This window comes from Astatotilapia calliptera, chromosome 23, assembly GCF_964374335.1.
Source record: "Astatotilapia calliptera chromosome 23, fAstCal68.1, whole genome shotgun sequence".
NCBI classification, from domain to species: Eukaryota; Metazoa; Chordata; class Actinopteri; order Cichliformes; family Cichlidae; genus Astatotilapia; species Astatotilapia calliptera.
This window is the reverse complement of record NC_137443.1, coordinates 16,248,453-16,262,310: the sequence shown is the minus strand read 5'-3', so window position 1 is coordinate 16,262,310 and position 13,858 is coordinate 16,248,453. Positions and strand designations below refer to the sequence as shown.

Below are 13,858 nucleotides of genomic sequence, written 5' to 3'. Positions count from 1 at the left end.
AGGGCTCTCTTTTGTTATCTCACGGTGGCCGTCCTTGCTCAAGTTGGCGACACAGTAGAGATCAAAATTTCAGACTGTTTTTTTTCCTTTCAGTGGCCTTCATGGCATATTAGCTGTAGATTTAGGACTCATCTAGGAAGGAAATAAGGAAGTGTGGACCCAGTGTGTAACTAAAGTGATCAAAGTTAGATAAAAGTTTTTGTTGCTATAAAATAATAGACATCTAAAAATTACATTCCTGATGATCAAGAACTGCAGAAGCCGTCTTAATTGGAGCGGCTGGCAGATCTGCAGCGTGGATGTTACCAATTCCACGACTGCTCCGTTTGATTTCGTCCCGCTGTTTCTTCATCTCGTCCTCAGTCTGCTAACCGTAGTGGATTTCTTAGCCATAGCATTGTCCTCAGCAGTCAACCGGAGATTCTCGATTGGGTTTAGTTCAGGATTCAGGGTTTGCCATTTCATTATTTCAGGCTTAACAGCTGCAAGGAAGTGCTTTCCCGGTTCTGCAGAGTGATTACGGAGCATTGTCTTGCATAAATATTGTTGGCTGATTAGACGCTGATGTCAGGGAGGGAATAATCTGTGTTGAAGGAGCTTCATCGGGACATTAGCATTCACCTTGCTGAGGGGATGTGTAAGAGGCTCAAACTTTGCAGCAGAAAACATCCACCAAACCATTAACCTCCCTCCTCCAAACTTAACTGGCTTCTTCACACTGGTGTGGGTGCATTTGTTTTCCAGTTTTAGTGCAGAACATGATGCTTGCTGTGTGAACTTATTATTATACCAGTTCCTCTGTGTCCACGTGATCTGTTCCTCTGCAGATTTCAGTATACGCTTTTGATTTCTCCTGTTTCATGATTGGTTTGGTCCCTGCGGGCTTTCAGTCTGATTTCTGTATACCGAGAAAGGACCTTACACCTTTTCAGCCGAGAATCGGCATCAGTGTTGAATCAAATCTGTACTAAGACTTTTCTCCTCTTCTCCTTCGGCTTGTATAGACGGCCAGCATTTTAGAGGTAAACTGTTTGAATATTCTAGCAGTCAGAGGAGCCGGTTGTCCAAAGAGCACTAATACATTCAGCCTCCACTTGAACCACAGCCATCAACAACCAGCAGCTCCCCATCTTTCAAAATGATTGTTCTCTATTTGTATGGGGGTCTGTCAGATCCCAAAGCGTTCTCTAGTTTTGATCACGGTTCCTTCAGAAATTCTCATGAAAGTTTTTTTTTGCAGTTTTGTTGTACAGTATTTTCAGCGTTTTCAAATTCGACACTATGCCTCAATGACATATTTTTATTAGTGTTAGGGTAACTTTAAATTTGAATTGTTACAGCCTTGACTTTATTCTCTAATTTTGGTCTCTACTGTACAATAGTGCCATTTTTCTGGGTGTGCTTAGTTCGTATTGAGTCGATTTCTCTTAACTCTCATTTTGAGTGTTTTATACAGCCTTTTAACCAGGCTGCAGCCAGTCTGTGTGATGGGTAGAGCACAGACTAACTGGGTAATATTTAGATTGGAAATCAGATTAATGTTCAAAAAGCGAGAGACAGATTAAATCCTACTGAGATGAAACATTTCAGCGTGCTTAGTTTTTTGCATCCAGTCTGACAGTAAATACACTTTGAAATTCTTAGTGCTGTGCAAACGTTTCAAGCAAGTAAAGTGAGGATAGTTTGCAGTTATCAGCTGTTAACGTTTTACAGATTGTGAAGTAGGGCGAAACCTAAATCAAATCAGTGCTTTGCCTTTTAAATCAGCACCAGTTCATGTCGGTACACTTGCACAAAGTTCTTTTAAGTCATTTGGAAGGCAGGTTGTTCCAGGAATCCCAACAGTTCTCATGTGGATTTCCTCTGCCTGTGTCTTCTGTCTCTTCATGTAATCCCAGACTCACTCCATGATGTAGAGATCAGAGTTCTGTGGGTGTTACACCATCTGTTACAGGACTTCTTGTTCTTGTTGTGGCTGAAGTTAGTTTTTCATGACTGGCTGTTGCGAGACATCTTCATGCTGTATGATGAATCTGGGCTGCTTTGCTGTATATGCTGTCTGATAAATGGGACTAAACATCAGAAACTTCTGCACAGTACTATTTATTACTTTGTTATAGATTTACTCCTTAACGCCTTATGCAGAGTATAAAAATGGCATTTATTTAAACAGTAATGTATAATAGTCGAGTAAGTTATATAGTTACGACATAGGCAGATCTCTTCTTCAGGGTTTTTCAGCCTTTGCTGCAGTCTACATTATTTTCATACTAATAATATTGCAGTGCACACACAGGCACACGCACACACAATCATGTTTTCATATCAATGTGGGGACAACTAATTGATATAATGCTTTCTGTAACCCTGAAACTAAAAACCACATTTTGAATCACAAAAATACCTTCAAACTCGTGGGAACGTGGATTTTGTTCCCATAAGGGCTGTTGGTCCTCACATGTATAGTAAACTTCCAATTTTTGGTCTCCACAAAGATATGTAAACTAGTACAGGCACACACACACACACACACAGAGGACTTAAAGGCAGCGTGTCACTGCACTCCACACAGCATTAGTACGCACAATGAAAAGTTAGACTAGAGAGGCTCCCAGTGGTCTCTTTGCATGTTCACAAATGCAAGAACTTTTGGTTCAGGCATGAGCTCCATTTAGCCTCCCAATACACAAGCTAAACCTGACAAAAATGTGTATTTTATTATAACCAGTTGACTGATTACTCATGTCTAGGGCATGTACTATAAAGCATTTGGGGATTCAGGATTAGCCTGATGTTTAAGGCCACAGCAGGTTAAGTTGGAGATAAGAAATCAACTCATGCAGTGCAAAAAAATCACCACCTACCATCACCACCCCCAGAAGATCCCTCAGACCTCAGTAGGCACAAAATAACTGTATCTTTAGTTTTAAGAGACTATGTGAAGTCTTTCTCTCTGTGACACCATCAATAAGAAATAGAGAGTATTAGAAGCAACCTCCTGACCTGCTTTTTTAAGTGCTGGTTGCAAACAACTTTTAAGCCACTCTATTTTTCCATAAGCCTTAAAATACTGATATAATCCTCAGACAGGGCACTTAAGCCTTTTACTTGTTGACCTTGTATAAAATTTGTAAGTCAGCCTCCTTACTGGCATGAGCTGCTGTTTTTTGCCAACTTTTCCGGTTTTACTGACCACGCAAAGCTTTGAAAGCCCACACACTTTCATGTGGGGCTTATCCTACCACGCAGCTGCTGTGTTTAGGCCACAGTGTGAGTTTAATCTTGTTTAATTTCTCTAATAATCAAGTTTATTATTTAATTTTTACAATCAATGCCTCTGCTGACTTGTCTGGTCACATGATGCCAAACTCTGGGATGACTCCCATCCTTGTTACATAAGGAAAAGATATATCTGGGGTAGGTTGAACTTGCTTTGTGTTGCTTGACGTGTTTACCTGGGACCTGTAAACCTACAAAGTCCAGCACATCCACGTCTTGTTGATTTCTGAGTTCTCCTACCCCATCATTACAGCTATTTAAATTAACAGGCTGTTGTCTGATGTAAGAAAGGTTTAGCTACTCTTTCAGCTTCAACCTACGCTTTTAGTTAACAGCGAGCAAAGAAAAAAAGTTGCTTTTGAGTCTATTTCTAACCGATGCTCATCAGAGAAAGACAAACCTATCTCTGAAACCTCACAAAACTGGAACAGCGAGTTTCTGAGGAATCTTCAGGAATGATGATGCTGTTTTCCTGAGAACCGATTGGTCAGTAGACGGTGATTTTGTGCATGTTGATATCTTACCTGCCGCGGAGCAGGGTAAGCCTGCAGCACAAGTTAATATGCAGATGTGTCCTGGTAAGACAGTGGCAGTGAAAAGCCAGGGTCTAGCTTCATAGTACAGGCTTGTGAGCATTTCACCGCTTCGCTTTCATTTAATTTCGATGGGTCAGGGTTAGCTGGGAATGCAGCATGCCGCTTCGGTTTGATTGCTTTCTGCAGAAGCACCAGCCTGAGGACGTTTGAAATCAAAGATTTACTGTTTTATTAAAGTCGGCTATTTTTGTTTGACATATATTAAAAAAAACATGTATTCATGATTGCCATTCAGTCGTATTCTTTGGCGCTATTTCAGCACCGACACTCTACAGACACACAAATAAAAACTCAAAGCTCTTATCAAAATATATTTTATTCTGCACTTAAGTTTCACTGATCGGACTTAAATGATGACACATGAAAGTGATGCGAGCTGCAGAGAAAAACAAAGATGCTCGGGGAGCCCATCGCAGGCGCTGCCGGGCTGACTCTGTGGCACAGACCAAATCAGGGGGACCCTGCCCGTGTGACATGTTGGGAGGAATTTCAGTACTTGAATGCTTTGAGTACAGGAAAGTTAAAAACAAAAGGAACAGGTACAAAATATCAGACTTTTAACACTAATGCATGAAAACCGTCCGCCCAGAAGTAGAAATTTATTGTAGAGAAGAAGAAATGAGTTAATTTGCAATTGTACAAACTTTTCTCAGAGGCAGAACTTCTCCTCGAGGCAGGTTTGGGTTTAATTAAACCTCTGAAGTTGCATTCATGGATGCACTTTTTTTGGCCAATTAGGATTTTGGTGGATTTTACCTCGAATGAGTTCTTTGATTCGGAGGTTTAACTCGAGTATTGAGTTATAGTTGTCTCAGCTTTTATAGGTGTTTTCCAACTGTTACCCAGACGCACAGCAGGTGCCCAACAGAGCAGCCATGTTGGTTTCAATTTAAAACCTGGGAGCTTCTATGCAACAGAGTTGAGAGCTGATCGTGCGTTTCTCTCGTGGCTCATTCGTCAGTGATGTGAAGCGGCACGATTTCACGTGTGCAATAACACGCACACACAAATATAACTCCATACTCGACCGCTGACCTGCGCCTGGAGCGACTCTCTCAAAGAAACATCTGTGTGACTCCCAACTTTATCTGGCTCAATTTAAGAATTACAATCTCGTGTTTAGTGGACTTTCAGGAGACAGCGATTCAGGGACAAAGCTTCCCGAATGGATTCAAGCAAAATAAAATAACTTTTTTTTTTATTAAAACAAATTTAGTGGTGATTTGCTCCTGGGAAAACGCTCCCCAGGCAAGGTGCCTTCAGAATGACAGCTCAGCTCAGAAAGCTTTTACATTACAGGGTCAACCTTTACTGTTTGCATCAGAGTAACAAAAAAAAAATCTTTAAAATTTATTCAACATGGAAATTAACACTGCCAATAAATCAATTCACATTTTTTTTCTTCAGCTCTACAAAGAAATTACAAAAACTTTAAATTTGTCTTTAAAAGAGTATAAAACGTCTCGTCAGCAGGGACCTTCGGAATAAAATTTAAGCTGAATTTTTGGTGCATAAAACCAAGAATGACGATGAGAGGGCAGATGAGCAAAAAATACACTAAAGATGCAGCGTCATGTTTTACTTTTAATTCACCAAAACGGTCACGCTGTGACTTTTAGCCATTTGTTTGTGTCTGGTTTGTTTGTCCTTTGGTGCCTCTAATAAGTTCCTAACGCACTCGAGTGCGTTCTGATCCGCGCAGACAGCTCGTCCCTGGTCTTCTTCTTGTAAAGGGGCGCTCTGAGCGGCCCTCCGCTGCCTGCCGGGGAAATCTGAGTGACCATATTTAAAAAACTGTTTAAAAAAACCCTAAAGTTTCAATTATAAAAATATTTTAGGGACTTTTATGAAGTTACTGTTTGAATTCAACCAAGACAGCAAAGCCAAATAATTACTGTTTTCAGAACCAAGCTTGGAAAGCCACAACTGACCTCGCTCACCAGGTAGCATGATCAGATCGAGGCGGTATCCAAAGCTACTCCCTACCACAGACTTTCTGCCAGTTTCTTATCCTGAAATTTCTACTTCACGTAGTCCACCTAACAGTGGAATTATACACACCGTGCACAAATGCCGGCAACAGCACTGGTCACCTGCGGATTTTCAAAAGTCTCATTTAAATTTAATGTGAAAAGGGCCCGTGGTATGCGCACACTTCCTGTTAACAGTCAGACTGATCGGTGTTTGAAAACGGCCTGTTTACATCAGCGTCACTGGTACCAGAATAAAACTAGCTGAAACAAGTAGCTGCACAGCTAAACTTGCACACAATCTAACTTTAATTCTTCAAGCTAATGAAAATGGAAACTTTTCCATTCTGGGATCATCTTCCACGTTTAACTGTGTAACACTTTACTCTGGTTTCTTTGGCTCGGCCCTCTGCAGGTTTTTTTCTTGCCTCCGGCAGCACAGACACTGAAACGTGATGCCGAATTTTCTCACTCTTTCAGTCTCAGACAGCTGAAGTTGAATCCAGTTAGAGATGTTTGCAGTCTTAAAATTGGTAACTGTGTGTTTGAGTTGGAAATTCCTGTTGCTGTTAAGTTTCAAAAAACTGAAGGCAACAGAAAGTTTTGATCAGCGGGGTAAAAGAATCCTGACCCGTTTTAAAGCGTGTTATCAATGCCATGTGCCTGCATGGAGGCACAGAGGGGGAACTAGAGTGTGTCTATGTATTAAGAACTGCATTTAACCATGAGGCCTACTCCCAGCTGCAAGTGGAAATCGCTGAAACACATGAAGAAGAAAAAGCCTTCGCTTTGCTGCACTGTTTGGAAATCGTGGCGAGGACGCTGCTCTTCGTAACGGTTGGGTGTGCGTGTTTGTGTGTTCGAGTGTGTCTGTTTTGTGTGTCTGTCGTCCTCCTAAACCTGTAAATCCTCACCAAGCCCCCCTCCCGCCCCGCCCCTTCCCCCCGAAGATAAAAAATATAAAAACATTGAAACGAGAGTTCTGAAATTTAAAAAAAACTAAGTGCCATCCTATTTTTGTGGTGGAGATATGTCCGCACGATGAGATCCGACTAGTAACAAAGATCAACACTTTTTTCATACTTTTCATTTTGATGACGATGAGCATGGTTTAAAGATCGAAAAAAGCAAAACAGCTTCCAAATTTTGGTACATATACGGATCTGTAACTTCTTTTTTTTTTTTTTGTCTATCAGTTTTGTTTTTTGTTTTTTTTGTTTTTTGTTTTTGTTTTGTTTTTTTTTCTTTTTTCGCCGTGTCCCTCCTGCATCTCTTTAAGAGTCTGCGCAGACAGAGAGGGCCGCTTCCATCAGCACGTTTATCCATCTGTGTCTGTCCGTCTGTCTGTTCACCCCTGTGTCTGGACCTGCTGTGTCGGGTGCTTGCTTCCTGTTCCTGTTCCCTGCTTCCTGTTTGTCGGTGGGCGGGGCCGAAGTCGTAAGCGTGAGCAGTACGCAGGGCAGGGCAGGCAGGGACAGTCATTTGGCTATGTACACATTCATGGTCGGTCCATGGCTTCCAACAAACGGCAGCACTATTTCCGAAGGTCTAATACACACACCTGGAACAGAGCAGAGGTCCATCCGTTAGACTGAATCGATCACAAAAAATCATTAAAAAACAGTCGTGTGTGGACTTACAGATCCGTCTGATGCGCTGGCTCCCACTTTATCCCCCGCTGCATTCCAGCAAACCTCAAAGATTCCCCCTGTCCCTCTGTAACTGTGGACTAAAGCTCCCGTCTGCAGGCACAGTGCAAACAAGCATTATTTTAATCTAACTACTTGTTGTATTTCAGACCTTCGAACAGTACATACACCGTCCTCCTCCTACCTGTGTATTCCAGATGTGCACGCATTTGTCAAAGGAGCCGCTAGCCAGATGGCGACCATCAGGGCTGAAAGCCACGCTGTAGACGGGCTCCTGGTGTTTGGTCAGCGTGTGAATACAGATGCCTCTATCCACGTCCCAAAGACGGACGGTGGAATCAAATGATGCGCTGTGGAAGGAGGGGCAGGTTCATAAATATCTCACATTGAGGGGAAAATGTGAACTGCGGCTTTCACTTTGGCAGAAACTGTAACACGTTTCACTCTCCTGTGTTAATTTAAAACCCGAGTGCTTTGTAAAACTTGGAGTTGATTTAGCTCGGAAACAACACAGTTCCATATGGACAAGCTAATGCTGAGTCAAATATATGTTTATTATTAGCTAGTTAGCTCATTAGCTAGTTGCACAGCAGATGATTCTACACTGATGACGGATGTGAGGCAGTTCAAGTGTAGAGAATAAAGCACTAGTAAAGACTAGAGAAGCGTTATATAAACACCAGCCCATTTTAATTTGAATGTGTATACTTTTAGCTTTCTAAACTGAGTGTCAGAGGTGTTGCTCAGTCAGCAGCGACATGTAGATAAACCAGACAGTATTAAAAAGGCCGTGCACACAATGGATCAGCTGCCACAGGCAATAGCAGGCTGTTCAACACACCATCATTTCCATTTAAATCAATGTTTAAAATCAAGTCTTGTCAGAGCTGAAGTGTCCTGATGTGTCCTTAATTACTTCTTGGGTTTCTAACACACACACACCTGGCTAGCATGAGGTTAGCGCTGGGATTGTTTGTTCCAGGGCCAGTGGGACTCCATTTGATGGTGTAGATTTCTTTGCTGTGTGCCTGCAGGTCGTGGACACAGGCGTCCTGCTTCATACTCCAGATCTGAAGAGAAGCAAAATCCCAAAGAAAGTTAAAAGCTTTCTATTTTAGTTGAACTAATTATTAAAATTTAACCATTGCATTCAAGAAGCCTACAGAACGTCTTAATGGTTAGAAAGTTACTGTAATCCCTGAATGCTGATTTATAGCTCAGCTGTTTCCTAAATGTTTTAATCTCTTGTCATCATCATCAAGTTCTTCATTTGGAAGTGAGGAGCTGCAGCGATGCGACTCACCTTCAGCGTCATATCATCTGAGCAGGAGGCTAGGAGGTTTCCTGTGGGATCCCACTTGATTGCATTTACTTCGTTCTGGAAGCAGAGAGGAGACGAAGGTTAGCTAAAGCATTATATATGTGAGCGGTGTGTTTTGCTTTGGGAAGATGCACATGAACACAAATCTACTCACTGTGTGTCCCTGGAATGTTTTAATGGGTCGGTCCTGCCCCAGTTTACAGACGTGGATGCACATGTCTGTACTACAGGAGGCGAACGTGTTGTTACTCTGCCAGTCCACGTCAAGTGCCGGAGCTGTGGGCGGATGGAGAGAGGAATATTAGACAGGAACAAAAAAATTTTTTTAGTTTTGTTGTGTGTCTCGTCTGTTTACCTGAGTGGAAAGGAAACTGTTGTTTGGCTTCTCCTGTATGGGCATCCCATATGATTGTTGTCTGTCAGGAGACATGTACACTTAGTGTGAGTGCAGTAAAATATTACCTCGTGAGACAATAACAAACTATTCTTAAAGTTATTTCTCGTTGGAGCTAATTTACAGGTTTACCTTGTCTACGCCTGCGCTCAGGATAAAATTGCCTTTTTTGTTCCACTTAAGGGCAAAGATGGGACCTTTGTGCTGGCCGAGAGTACTGGCCAGGTTACCTGTGGAGCACAACACGTGTCAGCTTTAAATGCAAAAAAGGATTTAAAGGCCTGAAAAGAAATACAGTGCAGGGGAAAAAAATAACTGCATTCTGTAAACCTGCCTCTAGGTGGAAGCATTGTTCAAGGATGAACTAAAGCATGTGGCAAACTATTCACGTCACAATTCCCAAAGCATTCCAGCGATTACACCACATTAATAAGTGTGAATGTAACATCAATTAAAGCCATCTCACCATCTTTTGTCCATATTCTGGCAAAGCCGTCATAAGAGCCCGTCGCTAACAGTGTGCCCTCGCTCTGCCAGAGAGAGAGAGAGATGTTTCCATATAAATGAGAGCCTGATTTCGACACATTTACTGACCCAAGTCCTGTTCTTCAGTTACAGTATGTGTCCAAATATTTCAGATCGAATGAGCGTCAGCTGGTGTTATAACAGAGGTCTGTTTTCTCCATCAGCGTGGATGCTTTCCAGGAAATTTCCGACTCTGCCTTTGGCTCTGGTTTATGTCCCAGAGGCTGGACTGAAGGAAGAATGCATCGTCTGATAACTCCAACGGTTAAAATACTCAGCACACGCTGACAATTCAGGACTTTGCTCTTTATATCTACCTAAATGTTGTCATTTTATAAGACTGTTAAAAAAACAAAACTGTTCAGTACCTTCTTTGGAAATGCTTTAATAGGCCTCGAGGATTTCAACACCCTCGCCACAGTCTCAATATGGTGACTGATCTGGCTAGTAAGACTTCCTGGATTTTGTGACTGCTTAAAGTTTTGGTTGATAGAGTGGGTGTGGGCATGCTGTCTTGCTGGAGCATGGAGGCCAGGCCAAAGTGACTGGAGAAACATGCGCACATTAAAAAACCTGAGTTTACTCTGTAAAGTTCGGTCAGCTGCTGCCATCCTCTGCGATCACAAATAAAGACACATGGGGCAGTTCCGAAAGCACCAACACAGGCCTCCATGTTTTACTGATACTTCCTTTCTTTAAGTTCTAATTGAGCAGTCACTACAGAACAACAATATCCCACCTGAAGCTAATGCACTGCCATGGCAACATGCTGCTTTTGCCAGAGTCGACTGATGCAACGTAATAAAAATGCACTGGCGTGTCCTGGTTGAACAATAGCACTGACAGGCAGCTGACGATGCTTAGGTTTCATCTATGATGCTGATTGGCTAATCCCACTGCTCTCATTAAATGGCTGGGATTGTGACTGCATTACATATTACCTGATAAGTAGGCGAGGCTTAAATGCTCGACCCGAGGCAAATGCTCATAGGCAGAAACGTTCAAAAAACATGAGTGAATGAACCATCCATCTACTGCCACACAACAGTGGTGACAATCAGCCTATTTTGTAAAGTAGCAAAATGCACAGCAGGAGCCTTAAATTAAAGTTGATAGTGGATTCTTTTTCTTTCACATATCTTTTTATATCTTATCTAACATCAAACGTTATTACTACCACACTCTTGGAGGGCACTGCTGACAGGACTGTGCGTGGGGTGCAGCCTGTGCTTAGCCTGCTTTTGTTTTAGGATGCATATCTCGTGCTGAGGTGTTCACAACAATAAGCGTTAGCAACAAAAGTGTGTCTCTGATTCTTCAAAAAGGGGTTTAAAAATGACACCAAACTACCAGAATCCTTTTAGAAAACACATCAAGCAGCCCTTTGAAATTCGAAAATATCCCACAAACTTCTCGAGGTTACAGATTGTGACTTAATCCACACGAGCAGGGTGATTCGTGTTACATTCGGTGTGTTTGTGTGCCTGTGTGTACTCACATTCCAGTCTAGTGAGGTGACGTCTTTGTTGCTGGGGACATCTTGTCCTCCCTCTCGTATGCAATGCCTCAGGACCAGCTGTGTGGAGCTGCTTGTACTGTTCTCACTCAGGTTCCAAATACGAGCCGTCGAATCGCCAGACCTGAGACACACACACACACACACACACACATCAGACTGCCATCTGAAAAAGTAACCTACAACATTGCTTTGTACAAATGATATGTAAGGATGTGCTATAAAGATCTCTGTAATAAATCTGAAGCATCACTTTATTGCTCATGTATGGGCAGAACATCTGCGTTAAGTGTTGATGTGATCTTGACTGAAATTAAAATAGGGTTGTGCTGCACTTTCATGTAATACCAAGTTGTACCACCAGATGGTGCACTGAGACAACCAGGCAAGTCCTAAGACTACATTCAGGTCAAACTGGCACTAAGCATTAATTCATGTTTAGTCTCTTTTTTCAGCTTGTTTGCTTCATGACTTGAACATTAACGTTGTACAAAAGTGGAAGCAAGGCTCACCCTGATGCCAGCAGATCGCTGACTGGGTTCCAGGCACAAATAAAGACTTCTGACTCATGGCCCCTCAAGACCATGGCTTTGTTCTGAGGGATCTCTACATCGCCGTCCACTTCCATCAGGTCAGCATGATTATCTGAACACAGAGTTGATGGATCAGGCATGAAAAACCACAAAATTCAATGAGTGAATACATAAAAAATGTAATAATATTCCATCATTTTAATTAATAACATAAATACAAGTCTCTGTTAAAAGAATTCCCCAATCCCAAAAATCATACGAATCATTTCGCTCACTTGCTAAGGCATGGGCTCCATTCTCCTCCCCATTGGCAGTATTCTCTCCATTCTTGGCATTGCCAGCGATAGTGCCCCCAGTGGTCGACGCCGGCGCTGAAGCTGCAGCCTGCTGCTGGGCCATTTTGTCCCGGTAAGCCTGCTGCCTCGTCTGAACGACATCCGGCATCACCGCATCGATCAGGGACAGGGACTCAATGGGCCGGCCGTCAAATAGCGTGCCGTCCTGCGGAGCCAGAGAAGAAATCGGGTTGGAGCGGAAACACAGAGGAAGACAAGAAGCTGATGAAAGAAGCTGACAGGCTTCTGTCTATATTACATTTACAGATTCCCTTTGATATCAGATTAATATGGGAATGACATCCTGATAGTCCGTTTAAGAAAGACTTGAATTATTATCTGATGTTAAAGGGTCTTTGTTTGTGTCCCACCTCATTTATGCTGACTTCAGCCTCCACGTACTGCAGGCCCTTCTGGATGATGCTGATCAGGGCAGCAGGGGGAACCAGAGCACCATTGATGTTGGACTGGCTAATGTGGCTCTCTATGCCAAAGGTAAATGCTGAGTGGGAGAACCCTAAAGAGGAGAAGAAAAGAATATTAGTAAATAATACTCCCTTCGATTTCAACACAGTGAAGAACTACAAGTTGTGGCGGTTTTTTTAGTCTTAATTGCCTTTTAACACTTTTTTTTATAAAAGTCAACCCTTTTTTCCTTAAGTTTTTGTGGTGATGAAAGTTACTGACCCTCCGCAGAGTCGACGTATTAATGAAGAAAATGCTCGACCTCTGACTTGTTAGTAACATGTTTGTGAAGTCGTTGCTGTTGGAGAACAAGAACTGCTGCGTCACAACCGCATGACCCCCTGACCTCTGTCAATCTGCAGGTAACATCTAGACCTAAATAGTGGACTGACCTACTGCTGAGATGCTGCGTTCACGGGAACTGGTCAGACATACAAGGCTTTGTTTATGGCTGCCACTGACATGTAGGCATAAAAGTGCTTTTGTACAAACATGGTGACATTTAAAAGGTATCCCATAAACAAATGGAATGATCTAATCCAGACATCTCCGTCTTTCTGTTCTGATGTACATCCTCTCATTAGGATATAAACGGTAATAGAAATGTTAATATTGACCATTTATGTTTGAGTAAATTTTAGCTACCCGTGTGTGGAGAAACAGGACAAAAGCTTTGACTGAAGTTAAATCTCATAACCATCAGCTCTCTTGTAATGATGATTTATCTTCATTCATTGTTGGACTATAAATACAGAACAAGAAGTTTTGGCTCAGGGTATCAGTTATCCATATATCTGCTGGCTGCAACGTTGGTCCCCAAGGCAAAATCTGAGAACACAAATCCAGAAATACTTGCCAACTAATTTCATCACCGCCCATATTTGCTTAAATGTAAGAAGCTGTGGATATTTTTCTGTTATCATGTGATTATTGTTAAGCTCATCCCTCATTTGGACAGCTGGTCACCCTTTTAATTTTAGAGCTGGTCGAATTACTTCTCCTTCTCTTAATAATATTTCTCAAAACCTCTGATTCATTAGTTGTAGATCCACAGCTGAGACGACTCTCATCTGTGTACACAACGAGTCTGATCTCAACAGGTCCCACTCTTTGCAGCCAAAGTTTTCCTCATCACTCGGCAGCAGAGCAGTTTTGTTTAAGTCTGCCTTTGTCTACATCCTCAAAGTGTTGCCTTCCAACAGATCGACTCCAGTTCAAATATATCTGATCAACCATCTAAATGATCATCCTTATGATGGTCCATAACTAATCTGT

General features: G+C 42.2%; 1 protein-coding gene across 2 annotated transcripts in view; it reads right to left on the bottom strand.

The window, feature by feature from the left end:
- Window positions 1-4,173: 4,173 nt before the first annotated feature.
- Window positions 4,174-13,858, bottom strand: part of tbl1xr1a (TBL1X/Y related 1a) — a 51,364-nt gene continuing 41,679 nt past the window's right edge. For both annotated transcript variants that reach the window (XM_026159039.2, XM_080297616.1), the window contains 13 exons: window positions 12,490-12,635; window positions 12,059-12,284; window positions 11,763-11,895; window positions 11,233-11,374; window positions 9,676-9,739; window positions 9,342-9,439; window positions 9,171-9,231; window positions 8,970-9,091; window positions 8,798-8,872; window positions 8,437-8,564; window positions 7,679-7,844; window positions 7,486-7,587; window positions 4,174-7,406 (listed from right to left, as the gene is read on the bottom strand). In XM_026159039.2, the coding sequence (XP_026014824.1) occupies window positions 7,380-7,406; window positions 7,486-7,587; window positions 7,679-7,844; window positions 8,437-8,564; window positions 8,798-8,872; window positions 8,970-9,091; window positions 9,171-9,231; window positions 9,342-9,439; window positions 9,676-9,739; window positions 11,233-11,374; window positions 11,763-11,895; window positions 12,059-12,284; window positions 12,490-12,635 (1,490 nt within the window). In that variant the 3' untranslated portion in view covers window positions 4,174-7,379. The remainder of the gene's footprint in view (window positions 7,407-7,485; window positions 7,588-7,678; window positions 7,845-8,436; window positions 8,565-8,797; window positions 8,873-8,969; window positions 9,092-9,170; window positions 9,232-9,341; window positions 9,440-9,675; window positions 9,740-11,232; window positions 11,375-11,762; window positions 11,896-12,058; window positions 12,285-12,489; window positions 12,636-13,858) is intronic.